Consider the following 23,817-nt stretch of genomic DNA (forward strand, 5'->3'; position numbering starts at 1 on the left):
TCTACCTGGGACCCCCACTGTTCGGTCCATACCCGGCGGAAGTCTCCCTTCGGAGGACGGGAGCTGGAGAGCTCTTCCCCACGAAGGCGCCTCGGAAACAGGCCCTTGTCTCTGCGGTCCCACCTGCATGCACCTGCCCTGGTTTTGGAAGGCAAAAGGGTCGTCCTGCCCACCTCTGGCCCCCAGTGGAAAAGGTCTATTTTGTGACAAACAGGATGTTTCGCAGGCGCCCAGGCCCGCGCATGTGGGTTTGAGCGGTTGACTGTTCTGAGCTGCTCTCCCCATCCCACCCCCGTTTACGTGGCGCGGGTCCCAAGGAGAACTAGCAGTGTGACGAGGCCGAGGGGCCGGGGTGCACAGGACCCCTGTCCCTGGGTGCTGGCGTCCCGAGACGGAGAGGAAGGGGATACTGACCAGCCCGGTGGGCAAGGAGCTGTCTCTGGGGAGGAGGGACGAGCGGTACTGGTCAGCTGGGGGCCAGGGTGCGGGAGCCAGGCCTTCCCGAAGCAAGGCAGGATGAGCGGTCAGGTCTCGTGAGACCCACTGCCAACCCAGTGCCCCACCCCCCCAGGAGCTAATCCAGTCCTCTGTGGGTGCAAGACCGTTGTAACGGGGGACCCGATTTCATGACGATTCGATGGCAGAGAATCTTGACAAGAAGGAGGCATCAACCCACTGCCCCACGTTTCAGGAGAAGAGCCCTGAGGGGTCACCCTGCAGGCCTCAGGGACGGGTGCTGGCATCTTCCCGGCCGCTGGGCATCGTGCAGAACTCTTGCCCTGCACCTAGCGCTCTGAAAAATACTTTGCACGCATCTTATCCTGGGGTCCTTAGTCCAGGGACATGGGTTCTATAACGAGCCCCAGGACAAGGAGGTGGAAACCAAGACTTGCGTGTAGCTTGTCCCCGGCCGTGGAGGTCATGAGTGAGTGAGCTAAGCACAAAGCTGGGCGGTCCCCGAGCGAGCTGGCAACGGCCTTCACGACTGTCCTCGGCAGAGACATTCCGGAACGCTCCCTTGTCGATCCCTTCCCACGGTGCTCCGTGTGCCGGGCAGGCGTTGCGTGCTGGCGCGTGGAAGCACCATGGACGGGGGGCTGAGCCCAGTCTTCTGCTGTCCCCAGCCACTGCCCTCGTCCAGGACTGAGAACCTGGCAATGTCGGGGTGTCCCCTCCTGCCCTCGGGGCCTTCTCTTCCTGTCCCCCACCTCCGCGCCCCCCACTTTCATGTCAGAGCTCCTTCCTCACCCACGAGTGAGCCTGGGGGCAGGGGTCCGCCGCAGCCCGAGGGACCCCAGCCCTGCGGAGAGAGCCCTTTCAGCCTCGCCCGTCGGGGACCGGGCAGCCTGGATTTCTAGGCCACTTCAAATTCGTGCACGTGGCGTCTGCACAGCTGCGTTACAGGGGCGATTCATGAAATGGATGAGCAGATGAGATTGTTTGATACCTTGACACAAGTTCATGTAAGTTCCCACACGTGACTTGTCTCAATCTCCTGCTCCGGTGCTGTAAACCTGCCCCACGCACCGTGACCCTCCGCACCACCCCTGTGCGGCCCTGTGCACACCCCCCCACCCCCACCACGTCCTCCTCAGGTGGGTCCTCGGCCTCTCCAGGCCTGTCCCTCTCGCTCTCGGTCCCTTCCAGCATCTCCCAAACTCGGGGGTGTTAACGGTGCTTTTCTTTGTACCCCTCCCCCCACCCCCCACAGTTCTCTGCCCTGCCTGGCTCCAGTGTCACCTGGGAAGCTTTGAAAAGTTACCGAAGCTGGGTCCCAACGCAGGAACATACCTTAACCGATGTGGGGCGGGTCGGCGGGGGGACCAGGCCTTGGCACAGCCTGGGGCTCCCCGGGACGCTGGATGGGCAGCCGGCCTCAGGGGCTTGGCCCAAGGCCTTCTCCCGGCCGCCACGGCCTCGTTTCTATCCTACAAGGATGACTCTCAGTGAGTCGGTAAATAACCGCTCCTATCCAGACGCAGTCAAAATGTACTTAGTGCTTTAGTAAATAATTTGTTTTTCTAGGTCCTCTGGTGGAGAAGGAATTAACATCCGTCCCTCACCCGGCAGATGGAAAACGAGACTCAGCTTCTGCCCTTGCACCTACCCAAACTCCAATGCACAGGAGAAACACAAACTCATAACTGTTCTGCGATATCATCTGTATCCAATATTAAACACATTCCCGTGACATTTAGCTCTCCGATCACAGCTTAATAAAATTATAATTATGACCTTTCAAAGTATTGTCACTCGATCCGCACCTAATCGGCATTCGTAGCTTGACATCTTGGCGAAGGCCAGGGTGCTGCTTTTCGTCCTGACGGTCGAGATTTCACGCACTAGGGACAAGGATGGGACCGGCTGCTCAGCCCTGCACCGCAACGTCCAGCGCAGTGGCTTAAGGACGGTCACTGAGTGACGAGTAAGCATCTGAGGCGTTCGGGCACACCTGACATTTACTCGCATCGGTGCCCATGCGAACGTGCCCGCCCGGCCAGGCCCAGAGGGAAGGGGGCATTGGGCAAAGGGGTGTGAGGTAGGTGTGGGGGGCAGGGCTGTATCAGCAACGAGCCAAAATCAGCCCAGATGCAGTTGGCAAGCATACCTGCTTTCGCCAAAACTATCCTGGTGGACACGAGCTCTCAGATGGCTGAGGACTAGCAGAGTCAGCTCCCTCCTGTAAAATTCCAGAACATCAAAGCCCTGGCTGGCGTAGCTCAGTGGATTGAGTGCGGGCTGCGAACCAAAGCATCGCAGGTTCGATTCCCAGTCAGAGCACATGCCTGGGTTGCAGGCCACAGCCCCCAGCAACCGCACATTGATGTTTCTCTCTCTCTCTCTTTCTCCCTCCCTTCCCTCTCTAAAAATAAATAAATAAAATCTTAAAAAAAGAAATTTGCTAAGAGAGTAGAACTCCAATTAAATAAAATAAAATTCCAGAACATCACACATTAGGTGTTGGTTTCAACACCAAATGTGCTTTGAAGGAGCAGTAAGATTTCTCCCGTGGGGTCACGTTGAGATTTCCCGATCCTCTTTGCGAACCGCAATGGCGCTGGTTGGAGGACCGGACATGCCACTCTGGCTGATAACAGTCACGGAATCTTCTGCAAAGGTGATAAACCGCAGGAGGATACCTGAGGTCGTTTCCGTGTTTCTCCCTCGGGCCTGAGGAATAGCAATGCGTCCCAGGGTCCTTAGGATGTACCCTGGTCACGGAGGACCCTGCCCGCCGCTGGAGGGAACATGGGGCGATGAGCAGTGTAGCTCTTTGTGCTGGGAACAGGGGAGTCTGCAGCCAATGGTGCCGCCAGACCAGCTGTCATGACAAGGGAGTGTCCCCAAAAGGAGTCGCTCACACATGTTCGTGTCTTTCTACGATGCCAGGTTTCTTAGGGGAGACCCACCAATAAGCTAATAGAGTCACGTGCAAGTTACATGCAGGGGGGGCAGCCCACGCCATAGAAGGGAGCACAACGAGTGACTGGCATGAGGTCACTGGCGGCACCCGCAGGGGGCAAGGCAGGCGTCGGTCTCAAGCCAGGCGGCGGCCGTGGTGGCGTGTGTCCGGGGGAGTGGAGGTCCGGCAGGGCTCCCAGCATGGCCCCTTGCATGGCCAGGCTTGAGCGCCCAGTGGTCAGAGCTCTGAGCTCTCACAGCCCCCCGGGGCGGAGGCCCCACACACGTATCGGTGTCCAGATGGAGCCCTTGCCTGCGCGTCCAGACTTGTGGTTTTGGGCACCCTGGGCCCCTCGGAAGGGGTTCCCGTTACACCCCATTACCTCAGTCTTGACGTAACTGTCGTGGCCGACAGTGACTCCACATCGGATTGTCCGAAACTTCCGCTCGGCCGGTGCTCCATACATCAGTGCCCCGGCCAAGGGCGCACACTGGCTCTTGCAAGGGTCTGACCACGGGGAGGCCGCCTCCCACTCGGACGGCGGAGAGAAAGAAGGGACGTGTGTTCCAGGCTGGAAGCTCGCAAATCCGTGTGATTTCAGCTGGGAGCGAGAACGCAACGCCCGAGGTTACCTTGGTTCCTCTGTGCAGACAGCGCACGCGGCGCCTCACAGACTCCGCCGCTTCCGAAAGCCGCAGCCAAGCGTGTGAGCTGCCGTTTTATTCATTCCGTTTACTCAGCCAGGCGGGCTCTGACAGGGGGCTGATCTGCCGTTTCATAGTTGGGGGGATTGTTTGGGTCTATCCGTGGTGTGTTTACTGAAATACTCTGCTGCGTGAGATGTTTTCGTTTGTTTTGATAGGCACTGATAAAGGCAGCGCACAGCGTTTCACGCTCACGCGGCACGTCCCGAGTCCCCGGCGCAGTACCGGGATTCCTGCAGCAACGGCCCCCCACACGCTGGGAAGCGCCAGCCGTGTTCCCCGCCCAGGGAAAAGCCCAGAGCCAAGCGGCAGGAGCCGGTGACTTTTTCTTTCCCAGTCGCTGGCTGGAGATGCCGCACCAGGACCAAAGATCGTGGGTGGTAGCAAGGAGCCTGGAGAAGGAAATCGATTCTTCCTGCTTGTTCTATGGCGCTTCGGGCGTCACCGCAACAGCACGGACGCTTCCCCGGATGCAGCGAACATATGGGAAACCTATACTTAGCTCATCGTTTCCAGCCTCTCCTCCCCGACACCCATCTCCTCCCTGTACCAGGAATCCTCAGGAGGGTACCGACTCTGTAGGCTAAAAATATGTGGTTGAACGGGGTGAAGCATCCTTGCTCCCGCAAGGATACTTCCTGAACTCTGGTGGGAGTCGCAGACTGACCGCTGACCTGCCTGGAACGGCCGTTGTGTCGGTCATGGGAGGGGACCACAGGGATCACATCCGAACCTGGCGGCCACCCCGCCCCCCCCCCCAGAGGCGGCTGTGGGCAAAGACAGCCGCAAAGTCTCGCAAAACAAAGAGAGGGCCGTCGTTAAAATTCGTCCTCCGTGTCAGAGCGGACCCACGGGGAACGCACTTCTCTGCCTAGAAACAGGAGGCATTTAAGAGCGGGCTACGCATTGTAAAAAATCACCGGTCTGCTCTTCTCAGTGTCGGGTCTGAGGTCCTGTAGGTCTGGTTTCTGAGTGCACAGGAGCTCAGCGGTCATGTGCACGTCTGTCCTGGTCACAGTCGGTCCCCGGAGCCTCCCGCTGGCGTGTGGGGGTGGGCACCAGCCCGCGGCCCCCCCCCCCCGAAACGTTATCCCTGAGCCATCAGCCGTCCCTTGCAGCATCCGAATCATTTCCAGGGTGGCACCAGTCCAAGTCTAATTCATCAGAGCAGAAGAAATCTATAAACACCTGCAGGTAATTGATTAGTAAGTTGGGGTTCCTTTAACTGACTGTTTATTCCTCTTCCCAACAACGTGCTAAATAAAGCAAAGAACTGACATGGTGCCAAGTTATTACAGACTTTCGTTTGGGGAACTGGGTCGTTGTATTCGGGGCATCCACCCGGGAGCCCCCAAGACCTACTCCTGCATTAACGCGCTGTATCCCTTTGTTCTTGGTTTGCTGGATTGGAAACTGTGAACTCATGGATCGGTGTTGTTTATTTTTTATGTAGAAAACAATTAAGTGAAAAAAAGACTTTTTTTTTTAAAGGCAAGTAATCTAATTTGCGTTTCTGTAAATGATAACTCTACCCTGCCCCACTACTCTGTAATCCCAAATTGGAGGGTGGGGGGGATGCTTCCCCCAACCACAGGTCCCCCCTTCACATGGTTGCAGATTTGGTTCTGTGTCCCTTTTTGGTAATTTTTAACATTTCCCCTCCAGGAAATGGAACTCGGGTCACTCTTGCTGGACATTGTTGGTGTTTGGGCAGAGAAAGGGGAGGCAAGGCAGAGGGTGGGCAAGTTCGAGTTTGTGAGGACACCCCAGGGGGGAAGAAAAAGAGACACAGCTGGAGAACCGCGTTCCGCACGTCGGCAGGGGGCGGGGCGGGGCGGGGCGGGGGCGGGGCCAGACTGCGCAGTTCTGGTAATGCGTCCTGCTCGCAGCTCCGGCTCCCGAGCCCTGGGTGTGAGGGTGGGGACTCGAGGGCGGTAAGGTAGATTCTCACCCTCCCAGATGACAACCAACCACGGAGAAAATCAGAGGGAATCAACTGAGAACCTATTAGAACTTTATTGTGTTAATGGATTGTTTGTTTGTTTGTTTGTTTGTTTATTGGGAGTTTAGCCAGGTGAAAACTACAAGATTTACATGCAGAAACAAATAGCTTCTTTACACACCAGGCAAAAAATCAACCTAAAAGTGTAACTTAAAAACATGACATTCAAAACAGCTGCAAAAGTTAAAAAGTATGCACATAGAAGAGCAACCTGAAAAGCTGCATGAAGAAAATGATGAAGTTTACCGAAGAACACGAGATTTATATAAATGGAGAGCACGCTGAGGCACGAAGATGTCGATTGCCCCCTGAATCAACATCTAAGGCCTGAAAAATTCCTACGGAATGGCCAGTGGTTTCCTCGACAAGCTCATTCTGAATCCATCTGCCAGGAAAATACCCAAACATGAGCAAGAACCTCGGGGTACAGAGTGGCCGTGACGGTTCACAGACGGACCTACAAATGGCCACCGAGCAGGAAAAGATGCCCAGGCGCTCAATTTCACTAACAACCAGAGAAATGCAAAATAAACAATAAGATGCCATTTTTTTTTTGTCCTTAAGTATCTCTCCTGAAGTCTCTAGAAGATCATCTGGGGCAGGAGAGATGGAATGCACAGACCCGTTGGCGGGAGCGTAGTGGGTCCCGTCTTTTCCTAGGGAACTTTGGGAGCATCGACTCAAACTTGAGCCGTGAATAAGGCCCAAGCCGCCACTAACAAGGCGACAGTTCAGAGGTTACCCCCGGGTCCTCCCCTAAACGTGTACTCAAAGCGTTTGATCAAGCACGCTCCTGTGGTTCGTGTGGTGTGATGGCCAAAAATTAGAAACAGTTAGAACTCTCCTTAGCAAGAAGATACTTCTTAGCCCTGGCTGGCGTAGCTCAGTGGATTGAGCACGGGCTGCGAACCAGAGTGTCGCAGGTTCGATTCCCAGTCAGGGCACATGCCTGGGTTGCAGGCCACGGCCCCCAGCAACCACATATTGATGTTTCTCTCTCTCTCTCTCTCTTTCTCCCTCCCTTCCCTCTCTAAAAATAATAAATAAAATCTTTAAAGAAAAAAAGAAGATACTTTTTAAAATTATGGCACATCGTATTAGGTGCGGCCACACTTAATACGGTGTGGCAGGCAGTCCAAAAAGCAAACCAGCCCTGGCTGGTGTGGCTCAGTGGACTGAGCGTCAGCCTGCAAACAGAAGGATCGCTGGTTCAATCCTTGGTCAGGGCACCTGCCTGGGTTGTGAGCCAGGTCCCCAGTGGGGGGTGTGCAAGAGGCAGCCAGTCGATATTCCTCTCACACATCGATGTTTCTCTCCCTCTCTTTTTCCCTTCCTTCACCTCTCTAAAAATAACTGAAAAAAAATAAAAAGCAAATCAGTGTGTACACATGGACACCATGAGAATTCTGAGATGCACTGTTAAATATCAAGAGAACGTTATAAAACACTATGCGCTGTGTCACCCGGCTTGTGTTTAAACGTCTGTGTGGTCCTGCACAGCTCTGTGACCGTAAATGCACAGAATGAAAACCCATGGTCAACTTCTGCTGAGGACGGGACGGGGACTGCAGATGCGGCAGAACCGAGGGGAGCTCCTGCTTTTTCAGCATTGTTTGAAATTTCGTAGTGGAAACATAACCGCGTAGTAGTTGGGTAATTTTTAAAACTCCCCCAAAAGTTAACGTGGCAATTTTAAAATTCATTAAATTCATTTACAACATAACCGCATACTTTTATTTTATGAGGACTTGAATATTTTTTTCAACCTAATTAAAAATAATAAAAAAAAATTTCTTAAAGGTCAGGCGTGGTGCCGTAACCTGTTGGCTTTCTGGCTCTTCCGCATTCTCACGACGAAACCCGGCCTTGGCGTCCAGACGTGTGCAACGTCCAACCCTAAACGAACCTTGCGGCAATTGGGAGCGCTGGGTCAGACCGTCCCATCGAGCACCAGTGCTACAAAACGCATCGAGGATCTTCTGGAAGGGTTAGGGTTCCAGTGAAGAATCAGCCTTTTTGTCAACAGCGAACCTTACTTTCGGATTCTTTTTCAAAAACTCTGCGTAGCTCCGCTCAGGAATAAACCTGAAGGAGCTCCATATCTCATCGTAATGTCTTGGAAAGCGTCTGAAAATCGGGACCACCACAGCTTCCCGATAGACGTACGATATTTGGTAACTTGAAAAGCCATCGAGACAAGATGGAACGTAGTCACACGCCCAAAGATTGAAATTTTTCGAAGCATGTTGCCTTTTTTCTGGGGAGACCTTCCTGAGTCCCAGGCCCTGGGGAAGAATCGAGAAGATTAGGGGGAAAAGAGTCAAGGTCACACAGTCCTGAGGTCTACAGTGAAACTAGCTACATGACATCCTATGTTTATACTTAAAAATTTTTTTATTGATTGATTTGAGAGAGAGAGAGAGCCAAGAAGGTACTGAACAAAACATCAGTTTGTTGTTCCACTTATTTACGAATTCATTGGCTAGTTCTTGTATGTGCCCTTATAACAGGGTGCAGCCAAGGGGGTGGGGGGCAAATGGGGATTTGGAATGGGGTCCAGAACTCAGTGTCCAGGAAATATTAGAAAAAATATGTGTGTATAGATATAGAGAGAGAGGATGTCCTCACCCCCACAAGTCTGAGCTGGGGGGTGGGATGCATGGAACGGGGCCATTGAGAGTTGTTTCGAATAGCCAGTTTTCCAGATAACCTCTGGAACGGTCGTTTAACATATCTATAAACTTTAACTGGTTTCATGGTTATGTTAAACAGCTGTGGTCGCTTCGAGCCAGGGGGATGGGAGTGACTTCAACCCAGGATGTAACTGGCAGGCAACTTTCCCTGGTTACAGCGCCTGCGTAAGAGCTTGGAGATGATTGGTTCCACACCAGAGGGCCACACCTGTCCGGACTTACTATGGCAGCCCAGAAAAGCTGGGAAAAAAATACGGGAATGGTGGCAGCTGTGGCCAATTGTGGGAGGAGTTGGAAATGGTGCGGCAGAGGAAGATTGGCGCTGGGATTTAAACCCAGGCTCAGCAGCCAAGCGGTGTCTTTTTGGGACTATGCAGCTTGGGCAGAGAAGAACTGGGGGTTTGGGGGACCACGAGGCTTGGGCAGAGAAAAACCACAGGCTTCTACTTCCTTTTTTGAGCTACGGTACCCCAGACTGGGCAGAAGGGGGAAGGAAGGACTGTGCATTTATGGGTATTCTAAAAGACTTTGGGATTCCAATGAAAACATTATGTTATTACTCTTAAGTTTGTATAATGCTTTAAATACGTAATCCCTTTCCTTTTCACCGATCTCTGGCACTGAGAGAAGCCTTTCCCTGGCGGTGGGCAAGGCGGACCGACTATGGGGTAGGGGGCCACCCCCGCCCGGAGTCTATTTGGTAATAGTATACTGTTCACCCCCCACGTCTGTTCTGTAACACCCTGACTGGGGATCGAACCCGCAACCTTGGTGTATTGGAACAACACTCCAACCAACTGAGCTCCCCAGCCAGGGCCGACATCCTGTGTTTAAATGCAGAATATAACCACCATTATAAGAGGTATGCTTTACCAACCCATTGCAGGGTATAAAACAGCACTCAAAACATGCTGGTGTCTTGCTATTGTTCTGGAAGCTTTGCACTCCCACCAGGGAACCGGACTTCTAGAGACACGGAGGGTAGAGCCAGAGAATCCCAGACACAAATAGCCCATGAACCAGCCTGGACACCCCCAGGGACCCCAGGTGGGGTCTCTGCCCCCAGGCGGCTGCGCAGAGTGCCCCGCCAGCATTCGGCGGGGTAGGTGATGCCCACTCTGAGAAGCTGAAGAAGCTGGGCTCTTTCTCAGGCCAGAGGGCTCCGAGAAAAAGCGGCACCGGTGGGCAGGGGCCCACAGGCCTCCTCGTTACGTCTCAGCACCTTGCACATGACTCTGGGAATTTCCATGTATTCAAAATGCTGCCCTTGAGTTGGTCGTGACCAGGGGAGGAAGAAAACACTGTGCTTAGGTGAAAGACCAGAAGGAAATAGACATGAGGTTGCAGTCGTAAAGTGAGGCTGCCTTTTCCTAGGGTCAGTGTCGTTCACAGTGGCAGGTGGCACACCCAAACAGGGTCATTTAAGGCGTTTCATAAAGGCACCGTTGACCCGTGTGTGTGGAAATTCCCAGAAACAGCTCAGGAGCAGCCCTGGGACCAAAGGGCCTGAGGAATACAGACCTCACAGACCGTCTGGGGGCCGCAGCGAGGAGAAGGGGTGGGTGGGGGGCTCTGGGGCGATGAAGGGAAGGTTATACTGCCCGGGCCCCTTCTCCCGCAGTTCCTTCCAGATACTCCAGAAAAATGAAAACATAAAAGAAAGACGTAAAATAAATAGGAAAAAGAACCACAAGGAAAGTAATAAGAAACGCTTGTCCTTCTAAATATTATTCTTGCTGATAACGTGACTCTGAAATACACTGAAAATTTAAGAATCCACAAAAAGAAAGGAAGGAAGGGAGAGAGGAGGGTGGGAGGGTCAAGGGGGGAGGAAATGGAGAGAGAGAGAGAGCGCGAGGGGCCAGCGTGGAACTCAAGGCCACTCAAGGTCACCCCGGGAGAATGGAACTCCCGTGAGTCGGGAGAACACGGCCTGAGTGGCCAGCACAAGAACCTTAGAAAGTGATGTGAATAGCACTCCGAGGAGCTTGCCTTATTCCTGGGGAGAAGCTATAGATATTCACGTTCATGTCCAGGGAGCAATATGGTGTTAACGTAGTTCTCATGTATAGTTAAGAGGTACCACCCACGAGTAGAATATCAACAGAAGTCCGGGTGAGCAGGTAAGTTCAACCCAGCCAAGTCGGTGGGGGCGGGGCAGGGGACAGCACGCCAGTGTGGTAACTAGGAAGCAGAAAATGAGATGGAAAAAAATAACCCTGGCTGGCGTAGCTCAGTGGATTGACCGCGGGCTGCAAACCAAAGTGTCACAGGTTCGATTCCCAGCCAGGATACATGCCTGGGTTGCAGGCCATAACCCCCTGCAACTGCACATTGATGTTTCTCTCTCTCTCCCCCTCCCTTCCCTCTCTAAAAATAAATAAATTAAATCTTAAAAAAAAAGAAACTAGAAAAAAAAAGAGATGGAAAAAATAAACCCAAAACCAATGATCATAATAATGCGAATGAGTCCAGTTTTCATTTAAAGAAATGACTCCTAGATTTTTAAAAACTACGCTCCATTCTATGTATAATTAAAGACAAAACAAAACAAAACGACGACAAAGTATGAAGACAAGGAAATGGACCATGATATAAGGAACAGATTTGAGCAAAAGGAAAATAATAGTGCCAATGCTAATATCAAGATGTGGAACTCATGGCTAGATGCATTCAAGCATGTAAAGAGGGTTAATTTACATTGATAAATAATAAAAGCCACCAAGAAAATAAAATACTAATGAATTTTTATGCAGAAAGACATGGTATTAAACCATATAAGGCAAAAAAAATTTAGAGGCTCAAGAATAATCACAGAAGGAAAAACTGATAGATCAAGACAAATATTAAGAAAAGTATATGAAGGATTTAAATAAAATAATTGCTAATCCTGAACTAATATAAAGAAGTTTGTAACCAACAGAGGGGGGAGATATATTGTTTCTTAACACCAACAAAACACATGTTAAAATAAATCATATGCAAGATAACAAAGATAACCTTTTTTTCTTTTTTTTTTAAGAGTTTCATTTATTCATTTTTTTAGAGAGAGGGAGAGAAACATTGACTGGTTGCCTCTTGCATGCCCGCAACTGGGGACCTGGCCCACAACCCAGGCATGTGCCCTGCCTGGAAATGAACCAGCAACCTTTCAGTTCATAGGCCAGCACTCAGTCCACTGAGCCACACCACCCAGGGCAACAAGATGATCTTTATAATTAAAAAAAAAAATAGAAATCACAGGTTATATTGTATAAAACTTACTATAACCCATAGAACTAGAGATTTACAACAAAAGAACGCTCTTTAACATTTCTAACCATACAGAAAATTTAAAACATTTAGTGAAAAAAGAAATAAAAAAATTAAATACTAGACTATTTGGAAGCATATAATAGCCAGACTCTAGTTAGAAAAAGCTTTGGGATGCCCAAGCAACAATCCGAGGCACGTTCATAGTTCTAAGAAAATGCATTCACAGTTCCAAAAAATGGCCTCTGCAGAGGCAAACCAGGTTTTTCCAGTTAAACCACTTCAGTGTGACTCAGATACCGCATCGGAGAGGACAAGGTAACTTAGGTGACATTGTTTAACTTCACTGGCTCTCAGTCGCCTCCTCCCCAAACTGGGGATGGTAGGAGCAATGAACCGATGGGGCTGCAGTGAGGAATAAATGAGATCATGTGTGGTGGTAGCATACGGCTTACGCTTAATAAACAGTGGGTATTACTATCATCATCATCATCATCATCACATCATCATCGTGGACTTTCAGTTTCTGTAAGGATTCTCCCAGGTCACCCGGCACAGCCCTAAGATACGTGCGCCCTGCCCTGCCCTGCGCTGCCCCGTGCTGCTCGGCAGCCCCTGGCCACCTGGGCTATTAAGCACCTGAAATGTGGACACTCCCGACTCAGAGGAACCGTAAGTGTAAAATACAGACTGGATTTAAAGACTTCGCTGGGGGAATGTAAAATACCTCATTAACAATGTTTCCTTGATGACGTGTCGAAATGATGATTTGGAGAACTATCAGATTAAATAAAATATATAAATATTAGTTTCATCTGTTTCTTTTTTACTTAACGTGGTTACTAGAAAAATTTAAGCTACACATATGGCTTGTGACACATTTCCAAGGCACGGTGCTGCGTGAAACCACCACCACCAAGTGCGATCGGACTTTACTTTCTCCAGTGGCGGGAACTCAGCACCTCCAGAGAAAAGACGACTCCAGTGATTAGGAAATCCTTCTTTCTGTAACGTAAGCTCCCCGTCCCTCAGACCCCTCCTTGTGGGCCCTGCCTCTGCTATGCAGAGACACATGTAGGCAGTCCCTCTTGCCCTTCCCAAGAAAGCTCGCTGACGAGTCAGTGTACACGTAGGATGTTCACAGAACCCCGTCGGAAGCTGGTGCAGACTTCGAAAGCTGGGTGGAACTTGGGAAACTTCCCACGTTTTTTTTTTTTCTTGTAACCTAGTATTGACCAGGCTTTGACCTTGTTCCAATTTTGAGGTCAGTCCTCTGTCCTCAACACGTCTCCGGAAGCCAAGAGCCCTGATGGCTCCTGCCATGCGACTAGTAACTCGGGGAGAGATACTCACGGAGTCAAGGTAGAATCCAGAATTCTGGAAGCTGTGCCGATTGTCGTGGACAGAGAAGGGGAAGCTGTTGTGCACGGCTTGCTGCGAGAGAGAGGAAAAGGGGCGGGGGTGAGAGGCCCCCCTCCGAACCCCCACGCACTTTCAGAACCGGCCCGTGGTGGCGTGGCGGGAAGACAGGTGGGCCACGGTGGCCACTAAGTGAGAATTAATCCCGTCCCCGGAGACGGCGCAAACACAGCCCACGAGGGCGAAGGTATAGCCGTGCGCGTCAGCCCAAGCTTATGAAAGGCAGCCTTTATGGCTGAGAACCATACACATTTTCTTTCAGACACCTCCTTTGGAGGCAAGGAAGGAAACATTCACAGGCTCCTGGGACGGAAACCTGGAGAGGAATCCTGAGACCCTCTGGGCCTGGAGGCCGGTGCGGAACGGTGCGTGAGGCTGATGCCCGCCTCTGCTTCAGGGCACGCTGCTCCCGGGCGGTGAGTTGTAACCAAGGGGGTTGCTTTTTGTCCACAGAGGAGCCTCCCTGGACTGCCTGGGCCAGGAGGGAGCTCCTCAGAGAGAGCGTCTAGGTGTCACAGTGGCCCCGGGGATCGGGCTGGGGTGCTACCCCCCTTGAGGCGTCCGGGGCCGGTAGGTGAGCAGTTCCTTCCGAGGCAGAAGGACCCAGTCTCCGAGAGCCAGGAGCGTGGGGGGCTTGGGGGGCGTGGGGGTGGGAGGAGCTTGGAGCCGGCGCCCTGCACTCACCTTCTCTCGGACTTTGTAGATGGGCGGCAGCTTCTCCTCCGCCTGCCGAGAGGCTCGCGGGCTGCGGGGCTCTTTCAGCGTGGCCCTGGTGATGGATTCCGGCGTCTTCTGTGGCAACCCGATGTGGGGGAACTGGAAAACAGCACACGCCTTGATTAAAACCAGGCACATCGGAATCTCCAAGCCAAGGATTGGGGCTTCCTCTGTAAAGTGATTAAAATGCAATTTGGGTGCTTCTGGCCTGCGATGGCAATGGCATAATTTTTTAGGATTCTTTCCAAGACAAAAAAAATATTGTCATGGCCCCAGGCCATCACTGCCGGTTGTTCCGAGTTCCCGAGCCCACCCCTGCTGCGCTGGAGCCGGGAGAGGGTCCGGCGGCCTGGCGGGCAGGGTGTGGTCCCGCAGGAGCGAGCCCGGAGTGGGTGGAGATGTGTTACTTGAGATCTTCTTTCCGGTCGGGGTGCGCCCTGTGCTGGGGGACAAAGATCCAGCCCGAGGTCTCAGGGGGAGCCAACCTCCTGCGGGTTGTGAGGCGGACCCTAAGACTCAGGGAAGCTGAGGAGTGAAGGGTCCCAGGTGGCTCTCCACGGAGAATGTGGGGTGGTCAATAGTGGGAAGATGATTGGGGGGTGGGGGGCTCTGAGCCTCCCTAGCAGATGGAGGGAAGCAAGCAGGGCTCTGGGCAGAGGGAGGTGGACCCAGCGGGGGCCCCCACCAGCCCCACTCGGAGCTCTGGACGTGGGTGGTCTCTCGGAGTCGTCCTGAGCCGGGGAGAGGGGCCCGGGCCTCTGTGCACGCTCCTCCATCAGTCCCTGGATGCGGGCTGCGCCGGGAAGAGGGGGCGGCCTTGGGAGGCAGCTCTCTTCAGGGTGGACGACCATCGAGAGCCACACTGGGCAGCTGGGAGGAGCCCTTTATTCTTGCAGTGGGCACGGGGGTGGGCCCTCTGGGAGTGGAATAAAAGGGGAAACTGAAACACAGACTAAAGACAAGGCCCCCACGTGAAGGGAGGAGACACGACACGCTGGCTGGTCACAGACTGTCCCAAGCCCCGAGTCCAAGCCCAGCTCCCTCTCTTGCGAGGGGAGCCTCATGCAGGGGACCACCTTCCCGAGCCCCGCCGTCTCTGTGAAACGGGAGTAACCCCTACATACGTGAGAGGGCAGGTGTGATTACGACGGAGAATGCATGCGCCCAGACAGAGCTCAGCAACCGTCTTCGCTCTCAGCTGTCTCCTCCTGGTCCCCAAAGCCACTGCCACGGCCGCAGGCAGCCCTCCCTCCTCCGCTTTCGGATTATAATGACACCAGACAATTGCCATTCCCTCTCGTTCCTTCCCCAGTCACAACAGAACTATTTATTCAGGTGACTTACGCTTCCTGTCTGCAAAGAATGTAGTTGGTATGTTTCTACTGTGTGTCGCCATGTATAATGGGCACCTTTTGCCCAAATGTTTGAGGGAAAAATAAGGATGTGCATTATATGTGGGTATAATGATGACACACCATGGGGGTGTAATAATCCCGTGTACAATCCACACAAAAACCGTGGGCGCGCATTATACGCGGCAAAACACAGCTTTTGTTTAGGTGCGAGGGTGGGGAGGTTACACCATCGGTGTTGCGCCCTTGGTGGGGTGTTCCCAGCGGCGGGGAGAAGCCACGGGCTGGGTGACGCGGAGCGAAGGGGGGGTCTCCTAGAACACAGGTCTCCGTGGAGAAGAGCGGGAACAGAGCCAGACCGCCCACTACCACCGTCTCTGTGAACAAGTAGCCACGCACACAAGACGATCCGTCGTTCCCAAGAACAAACCCAAGGAGAAGAATCCCCGTTCTTCTGGGAGGCTGCCTGGGGCCGAGGAGAGTGGGAGTGGGGGACCGAGGGTGACGGACAAGGGCACACACCAACCCGCCCTCCGTCTCTCAGGCAGGAGGGTGGCCGCAGGCAGGGTCCCCTCGGAGGAAGGGGATGGGCAAGGAGAGAGGCTTTCTTTTCCGCCGTTTTATCAGGGGTGTCAACCTCGTTTTCACCGGGGGCCACATCGGCCTCGCGGTTCCCTTCAAAGGGTCGAACGTAATTTCAACTCCTTAACGGTTAAGGGGTAGTTCCATTTATACAGTCCTGAAATTATGTCGGCCCTTCGAAGGCAACCATGAGGCTGATGTGGCCCCCCATGAAAATGAGTTAGACACCCCTGGTTTAAGTGCTTCTTAACGAAGTGCGTCTATTCCATTGTCTTGCTTGCCACAACGAGAAGTGTATGTGTTCCTGGTTAGACTTGTCACGCATACTCACGGTTTAAAAAAAATTTAAGCAGTAAGGAGAAACACAAGGAAGTTAAATTCCCGAAATCACGTCACCTTTTCCCCTGGACTCCTGGGTGACCATCTTTTTCATAAATCCCTCTATGGATGGACACCCAGATATATGTGTAATTTTGCATACATAGGACCATACTTAAAATGTAGCTTCTAAAAACTTTAAATACTTCTGTAGGTAACAGGCACTTCTCCTTCCCCTCCCCGCCACCCCAGGTGCCCAACGAGCCACCGAGAGCCCCGATGACCAGGTGCAGACACCTGCACCTGCGGAGGCGACTCAGATCCCTTTACCACAGGGACCCGTAGGACACACACCACCCTGCATCTGCTCTTCTCGCTTAGCGCGACAGCCTGGACATTTGACGAAGTCGATCTTCATATTTCCAATGCGTCCTGTACTGTATGTTTTAATATTTTTAGACAGTTATTCTGTTAAGCAAATGTAAATCATACAAAGGGCCTCCAAGCTCAGAACCCTTCCCCGCCCCCAGTCTGCCTGCGTCACCCCTCCGGTCAGGTGGTCACCCCTCTGGGCAGGTGGTACAGGGTGGCTGGAGGGCTGGGCGCGGCTCCTGCCTCGGGAATGTCCCTCTTAGCACTTAAATGACAGCCGACGCGAGTCCATCAGCATTCTGCAAGTCCGTGGACTAAATCACTGTAAAAAAAGGGGCTCCGGCATTTTAATTTCACCCTTTTAAAATATATACTTAACGGCTGCACCATGACGGCTGTGAAATAAACCCCTCGGTGAGATGTCGTAACCGTGAAATGCAGCTCGCTAACGGGCTGGCGGTGAAAATCTTCGCCGCATTCGATCACGCGAGGACTGAAATACTAAATAGGCAGGGGGCTGGGTGGAAACGCCCGCCTGGAACAGCCAGAGCGCAGCCAGCGAGGTCAGCCGCAGAATGGCTGTCACTTCTAAGGTGGCAACGACTGTCCCCGTGAACGGGCTGTGGCCGGCTCGAAGCCCCCAATTTCCTTCACTTCCCCGACTCGTGCACAAGCCACGCTGGGAAACTTCGGGATGAGGGCTGTCCCTTCTGTGCTCTCGGGAGCTGGCGGCAGGAAAGACCCACCCCCCAGGCTCATGTGGGGCTCTGGGAGACACCGTCTCTCTAGCCGAGGCAGGGGCCCAGGCGCACCTCCCCTGGGGCTGCAGCAGGAGACGGGACATTCGTTATCCATTCCTCCCTCGTCACAGGAGCCAGACTTCGGCGGGTGGCAACGTGGTTGGTTAGAAACACCTCCCTGCACTCCTTTGCAGCTACATTGGCCACGGGACCCCCTGAGGTGAAGGCAGAAGTCTCCAGGAGAGGGGAGCAGGGTTCAAGGGGGAAAAGACCACCACCCAGCCTCTCCAGAGGACGGGCAGGGGAAGGGCGACAGACAGGGTCACCTCGGAGGAGGGGAGTCGCTAAAAAGGGACAGTCCGGGCTGCTGGGGGCCTTCTGTGTAGGTCAAACAGCCCCAACAGAGGGTGTCGGAACAGAGCGTTGCAAAGAACCGGGGCCTCGGATGACTCCCTGGAACGTGGGTACGAGGCCCGAACCGCCCTAGCTTCTGCGTTTATTTTTACTGGACAAACACAGGCCCCCGCTGGGTTAAGACACTGTACCCAGCTTTTCACAATATTCAGTCGGACACAGCCCTAGCTGATGCTGCAGGTTTGAGACAGAGGCGAAGCCGGTCGGAGAAACCCGCATGTCCCCTTCCCGGCGGATCGGCGTGCTGGAGTCCACACCGCTTCCCGGTCTCCTCTGACCCGGTGATGCCCGAACATAGGTGTGACTCGTTTTCCCCGTCTCAGCCTCTTATTCTAAAGGGTACTTGGACCAGTTCTGAATTTTCATTTTGCTGAGACTCGGCTATTTTCTTGTGATGCTTTTCCGCACGTTAAATCTTTCTGGGATGAAGCGGAAGAGAATACACACGTGTCTGTCTAGACCGAAAAGACCAGGACTTCACTCTTGGGTGGGAGGCAAGTGCTCCCTGGGGGGCGGCAGAATGGAGACAGTCCCGTGGGGCTGCACAAGTGACCTCGTAGAGAGGGGTCTGAGGGAGAGCGTGAAGCCGAAAGGGCAGGTTTTCAAATGATCGACGGGGGAAAACAATCCATTTCCGGGCTCTCCCCGTTTCACGGTTCACTGGGGATGAGAGCGGGGGCGTCAACAGGAATTTGTTTGCAGGCTTCCAGTGAACTGTTAACGCCCGTGACAAGCACTGTCTGAGGGCCTGCTGTGCAGCGGGCCCTGCCCTAGGCCGTTGGGACACGATCAGGGAATGAGAGAGACCAAGTCCCAGCTCCCGTGGAGCTAGCGTGGCGGCAGAGGAGACACGCAGCCCACAGGATCTCATACATGCTACGCGGTGTCCGAAGGTAGGCGCCACGGGGAGAAATGTGGCGCCGGCGACCGCTACTGCCCAGTGGACACTCACAAGGTGCCGGCGTGCGGAGTGTTTCAGACACGTCCTTTCATTTAATCCCCCCAAGAAGGCGGTGAGATCCCACTTCATGGACGGGGAAACTGAGGCTGGGCGAAGTCATCTACCAAACCACGCCACAGGAGCAGCAGGCACGGGATCGGGACTCGGGGCCGCGCCCTGACCACACCCCGCCCCCGTGGCCCGAGAAAGGGAAGGGGCTCTCACCCATCTGCCGTCCTGGTCCAAAGGCGGGTTGAAGCGCCTCCCTTTAGCCATTCTGTAAAGGGACGGAGGGGGGGTGGCTGGGGTCGGCCCGTCACCTCTCCATGGCCTCGTACGCTCCACCCCTGGGAGCCACTCCTCGTCAGGGTCCTCTACGGGGACGGGCTCCGGGGAGTGCCCGCTGTTGCCGTAGAAGCAGCCCGCCCATCACAATGGAGCAGGCGTGTGGGTCTTCTCAGCTGTCTGAGAGTTCCTGCCGCGGTTCTCCCCAGGGGTGAGGCCGAGAGCCGGCGGGCCCCGGCCGAGAGGCCCCGCAAACAGGTCGGGCAGGTAGGTGAGGGCCAGTCTTGAGACGAAGGAAACCTTCTATCACCGGCTAAACCCTCGAATCAGTGCTATTTGAGGTGGATGTTCCCATGGCAACCATCGGTCCCCACCTCAGGGTTTTCCAAGAAGTAAATTGAATCTGGGCTGGAGATGACCTTGTCTGCTCGGTGGCGTTGCTCTGCCCAAGGACACAGCCGCCCTCCGCGCCCCGTCCACAGCCACCTCTCTGTGTCCCAGCTCGGGCGCACTGTGCCAGGGGGACTCACTCGCTGCTCGCTCTCCTCGCTGCCCGCCGCGCAGGCCGCCGGGAGGGACGTCCCTGGACGACTATGAAACGCCAAGTGCCGTGTGAAACGAAACACTGGTGCGTGTTTCGGTTTTATTTGGTTCCCATGGCAGGCTTTGGCATTTATAAAGAGAAAACAAGGGGCAGTAAGCAATGGGCATGGCACCAGGTCACGGGCCGGCTCCAGAGCCATGGGGCCTCCCCGAGGGCCCCTGGCCTGCCACGGGCTGCAGAGGCTGCTCCTAAGAGCTGGCCCCCCTTCCCACCTGGGCACACAAAGTGCCACCTCACTTTCACTCAGCACTGAGCTCTCTGCTTCCCTTTCTCCTTTTTTCAGTCGCTGTAGCTTGACAATCCTCTTGGCTGTCCCGGGTAAGTATAAAAGTAACCATCCACAGGCCATCCTGCCCAGCTCTCTCTCGCTGAGAAACCGTGTCCTTGTCCCCCTCCTTCCCTAATCCCTGACCCCGGTGTTCCAACAAGGGTTGCTGGGCTGGGGACAGGGGACCCTCTCTGGCCAGCGCTGATGGGCACAGAGGTGGGCTCCCAGACCTCTTCCTGCCAGCAAGCCAAAAGCTGACAGAGCCTCGGGGGTGAGGCTCCCTCCTTCCTGCCTCCATCCTGCAGCCCCAGGAGGCAGCTGCCGTCCTGGTTGGCCCAGAAGTGGCATCTGTGTCCCAGGCAGCAGCAGGGCGGAGGAAGGAAGGAGAGGAGAAAGGCAGTGTCTGGTATATGACACGGGGCCAAGCCCAGACCCTTGGGGGATGACCTGCTCTCGTCCTTGGCTCGGCTGCTTCCTTACAAGGGCGGCCCCTTGCAGGTGCTACGGCACTTCCTGGTGTGAGCAGTGACTTCAGTGCGGACTGAGCACTGTCACAGTCGCTGTTTTATACGACTTTCACAACCGCCCCGAGGGGTGTGCTGCCCGCTCAGGTCCCTTTTGTGTGCCACCCCGCCCCCATCCCTGGTTCCCTCCGCACCCACCCCCACCCTGATCCGCACGCTGCAGGCTGACGGGAACTCTGCACCCGCTCCCTTGCTCTTCAGCTCCGGTTGGGTCGCCCAACAGGAAGTGCCAACAGGAACAGAAAGGGCAGGAAGACATAGGTCAACGTGACGTGCTGGCTAATGGCAACAACCAGCTCTGTATGGAAAAATGCCAGTCTGACTTACAGCGGTGTTTGCCGATACCCAGGGTGTAACTCTGAGACTCATCCTTACTTCTAGCAAGGTGGATTTTAAGCTACTAACATAGAGTCGGGGGCAGGTGGGAGAGATGGGACATAGGCCAAAACCAAGGCAAGGGTTAGTAATGATTTCTCCTTACAGATGAGGAAACTGAGTCTCCGAGGAGTGACAGGACTCACCCACAGTCACGCAGCTAACATGTGGCAGAGCCCGAACGAGCAGCCAGAAGCACCGAGGCCAAGATCAATGCCAGCATCAAACAGGGTTTATTCTGCAGCATCTCCCCGATCCCGTTACATTGCTGGGCAGTGACTTTAGGGGGATTGCTCTTTATTCCCTTTCTTTAATCTGCACAGAGCAGCGCCTACCTCCTAACCACGAGCCCTCTCCACGTGGGGCCAGGGGTCCGATGGTTGGCATCGTGGGCTGTTCCGGTGGCCCCTGCTGCGGAAGCGAAGCCAGGCAACACTGCACAGAGCAAGGGCGGGCTGGTACCCAGCACGGCTTCCCCCTTAAACTGAAAGCAAAGCAATAAGGAGGGAGGAAGACGAAGACTTAAAAACCTAAAAGCAGTGTCGTTCCCAACAGTGTTTCCTGCGCATTCCCTTCGTCTCTGTTGATAGAGCGGAAAGTCCGTTAGAACTGCAGTCCCGTGTCTCAGTGTCTTCTGCACCTCCTCCGTATTTGACCTCATGCTCTGTTGAAGGAGGGATAGGGCCCCGGGTCAGGATGGGTCCCATTTCCCCTTGTGAATGCTTATTTAAAATTCTGACACATTTATCCAAGACCCTCAAAACTGAATCAAGGAGACTTGGCCAGGAAAAATAAAATTTGATTTCTCTTCGGCTAGGATTTCTTAGTCCCAGCTTGGGGCAGGGCTGTTTGTTACTGATATTCTTGTTTTCAGAGGTTTGGGTTACTGGGCTGAACTCTGAGACTCATCCTTCTGAAAACAAATCTAGGAGACCTCAGGGTCCTCCTGGGGCTGGGACCGGCGGAGATAAAGCCCCATCCCCCCACGTGGAATGCAGGGGCCCGGGGAGACCCGTGAGGGCGATTGTGATGGCAACACAGAGCACATGACAGCGTTTATTCCTCAATGGATGCTCACGGACCCCTCACTGTGTGCCAGCGCCGGTGTTACACCGCGCTACGGCCGTCACCCAAACCAGCTCTTTGTAACTAGCAAATCAAGAATTTACCCCCAGATAGGGTACATGCTTGGGTTGCAGGCTATAACCCCCAGCAACTGCACATTGATGTTTCTCTCTCTCTCTCTCTCTCTCTCTGTCTCTGTCTCTGTCTCTCTCTCTATCTCCCTCCCCTCTCTAAAAATAAATAAATAAAATATTTTTAAAAAAAAGAATTTACCAATACATCCAATGACCAACACCCCAACTCGCTGACCAGCCAAAACTTTTCAGGCAGCTATCCACGACATTCGTACCCAACTGTGTCGCCCGGTGTATTCTTTAACACGGCGACTGTCGTGCACCCTGACGGTGACACCCTGTCCCCGAGCAGTGTCAGGATGTCACGAAAGGTGGGTGTGTCTACCTCTTCCAAGCGTTCTCAGTACGGGGCGCCATTTCTTGTTTCAACTAACCACGTGCTGTCTTTTGCAGGACAGAAGGTGGTGGAATTGTGGGTATTGTGCCGCAATGTTTTCACACGGGGGTCTGCACGGGCCTACCTGAGGGGCCCCCCACAAAGTCCGGACCCCGCACACAGGTGTGCTTCCATCTGTCCTTCCATTGAATGAAAGATTCACCTTCCCGTTCGAGTCCGCACATCCTGGATATCTTAACCTGCGTGTGGGGAAAGCCAGCCCATGTGCACACGCACTGCTGAGCACCTGAGAAATCCTCAGGCACCTGCATTATAAAGCACAAGCTCACTGCACCCCGCGAGCTAAGCTCTAGGGATTCTTGCTGCAAATAGCGACCCGAGCGAGGTGACTCAGTCACACCTTTTTTTATTATGATTCACAGCTCATATGGCGCTGGTGGAAATTGTCACGGATGCACCGAACATGCCGTCTTAGAAAGTGCTCGAGCATCTGTGACATGAAGCACATTTTCGGTTTTACCCCTGGTTGCAAACTACCTGGAAAATTAACTGCCTCTCTCCTCCTTCCATGCAAGAAAACAATCTCTGGACCGAGACAAGCAAGACTGATTGAAATAGAGGAGTGTAACTTGACCAACTTGAAAGGTGATACAATTGAAAGGCAGGAACTCGGTGTAATATTTATGAAATCTCCTGACTCTGTTAATGTGCAGGGCGGCCAGGGTTCCGACAACAAGACACACTGTCGCTGCGGTGGAAGTTGCAATAACCTCGCTGAAATGTAAATTGCTGTAAACTTTTCACGTCATTTCTAGAGGCCCTTTTGGTGAGTGGCTCATTCCGAGAACTGGTCGCTCGGAGAAGAGCTGGCACCTAGGCAACTGTCCTGGACACCGTGAGAATGCGGTAAGTACAGCCGCTGCCTTCGTGAGGCCGAGTCTCTCGGGGGAAGACAGACATGGTTACACAAATAACTGGTTATAATTGTGAGAGGTACGGGTTGCTCCGAGAGCATGGGACAGAGGGACCCCAACCCGGCAGAGAGGTGAGTGGGAAGCTGGCGGTGGCAAGAACGAGTGCATGTTGCCAGGAGCCCGGGGACACGGGAGCACTTTCCAGCAGACAGAGAGCCTGTCGGAGGCCTTGATCTTGGGAGGAGCTTGGCTCACTCGAGAAGTGGAAAGGAGTCCCTCCTAAATGATGACGGGTGGCGCAGATCGGAGCAGGGGTCGTGGGAGGAGCAGGAGGCGGTCCGAGGGCTGTGGACTGGCACCTTGCTTTCTGTGACCTTGACCATCGGGTCCATGTTAACAGGCA

At 53.8% G+C, this 23,817-nt stretch overlaps 1 protein-coding gene across 1 annotated transcript; it reads right to left on the reverse strand.

Moving 5' to 3' along the window:
* Positions 1-7,986: 7,986 nt before the first annotated feature.
* Positions 7,987-19,238, reverse strand: TEX36 (testis expressed 36). The gene is made up of 4 exons (XM_045854638.1): positions 19,134-19,238; positions 14,158-14,289; positions 13,408-13,488; positions 7,987-8,394 (listed from the first exon to the last, which is right to left on the reverse strand). Exons 1-4 carry the CDS (start codon positions 19,182-19,184, stop codon positions 8,098-8,100), a joined length of 561 nt encoding a protein of 186 aa, XP_045710594.1. The 5' UTR covers positions 19,185-19,238; the 3' UTR covers positions 7,987-8,097.
* Positions 19,239-23,817: the final 4,579 nt, after the last annotated feature.

The sequence above is a fragment of the Phyllostomus hastatus genome, unplaced genomic scaffold (assembly GCF_019186645.2).
Source record: "Phyllostomus hastatus isolate PE091 unplaced genomic scaffold, TTU_PhHast_1.1 phas_scaffold_1066, whole genome shotgun sequence".
NCBI classification, from domain to species: Eukaryota; Metazoa; Chordata; class Mammalia; order Chiroptera; family Phyllostomidae; genus Phyllostomus; species Phyllostomus hastatus.

Coding starts and splice junctions, on each gene's coding strand:
- TEX36 (XM_045854638.1), bottom strand. CDS start 19,184: ATGGCTAAAGGGAGGCGCTTCAACCCGCCTTTGGACCAGGACGGCAGA. Junction 13,489..14,157: donor TCTACAAAGTCCGAGAGAAG/GTGAGTGCAGGG, acceptor TCTCTCTCGCAG/CAAGCCGTGCACAACAGCTT. Junction 8,395..13,407: donor CTGGATTCTACCTTGACTCC/GTGAGTATCTCT, acceptor ATTCTTCCCCAG/GGCCTGGGACTCAGGAAGGT.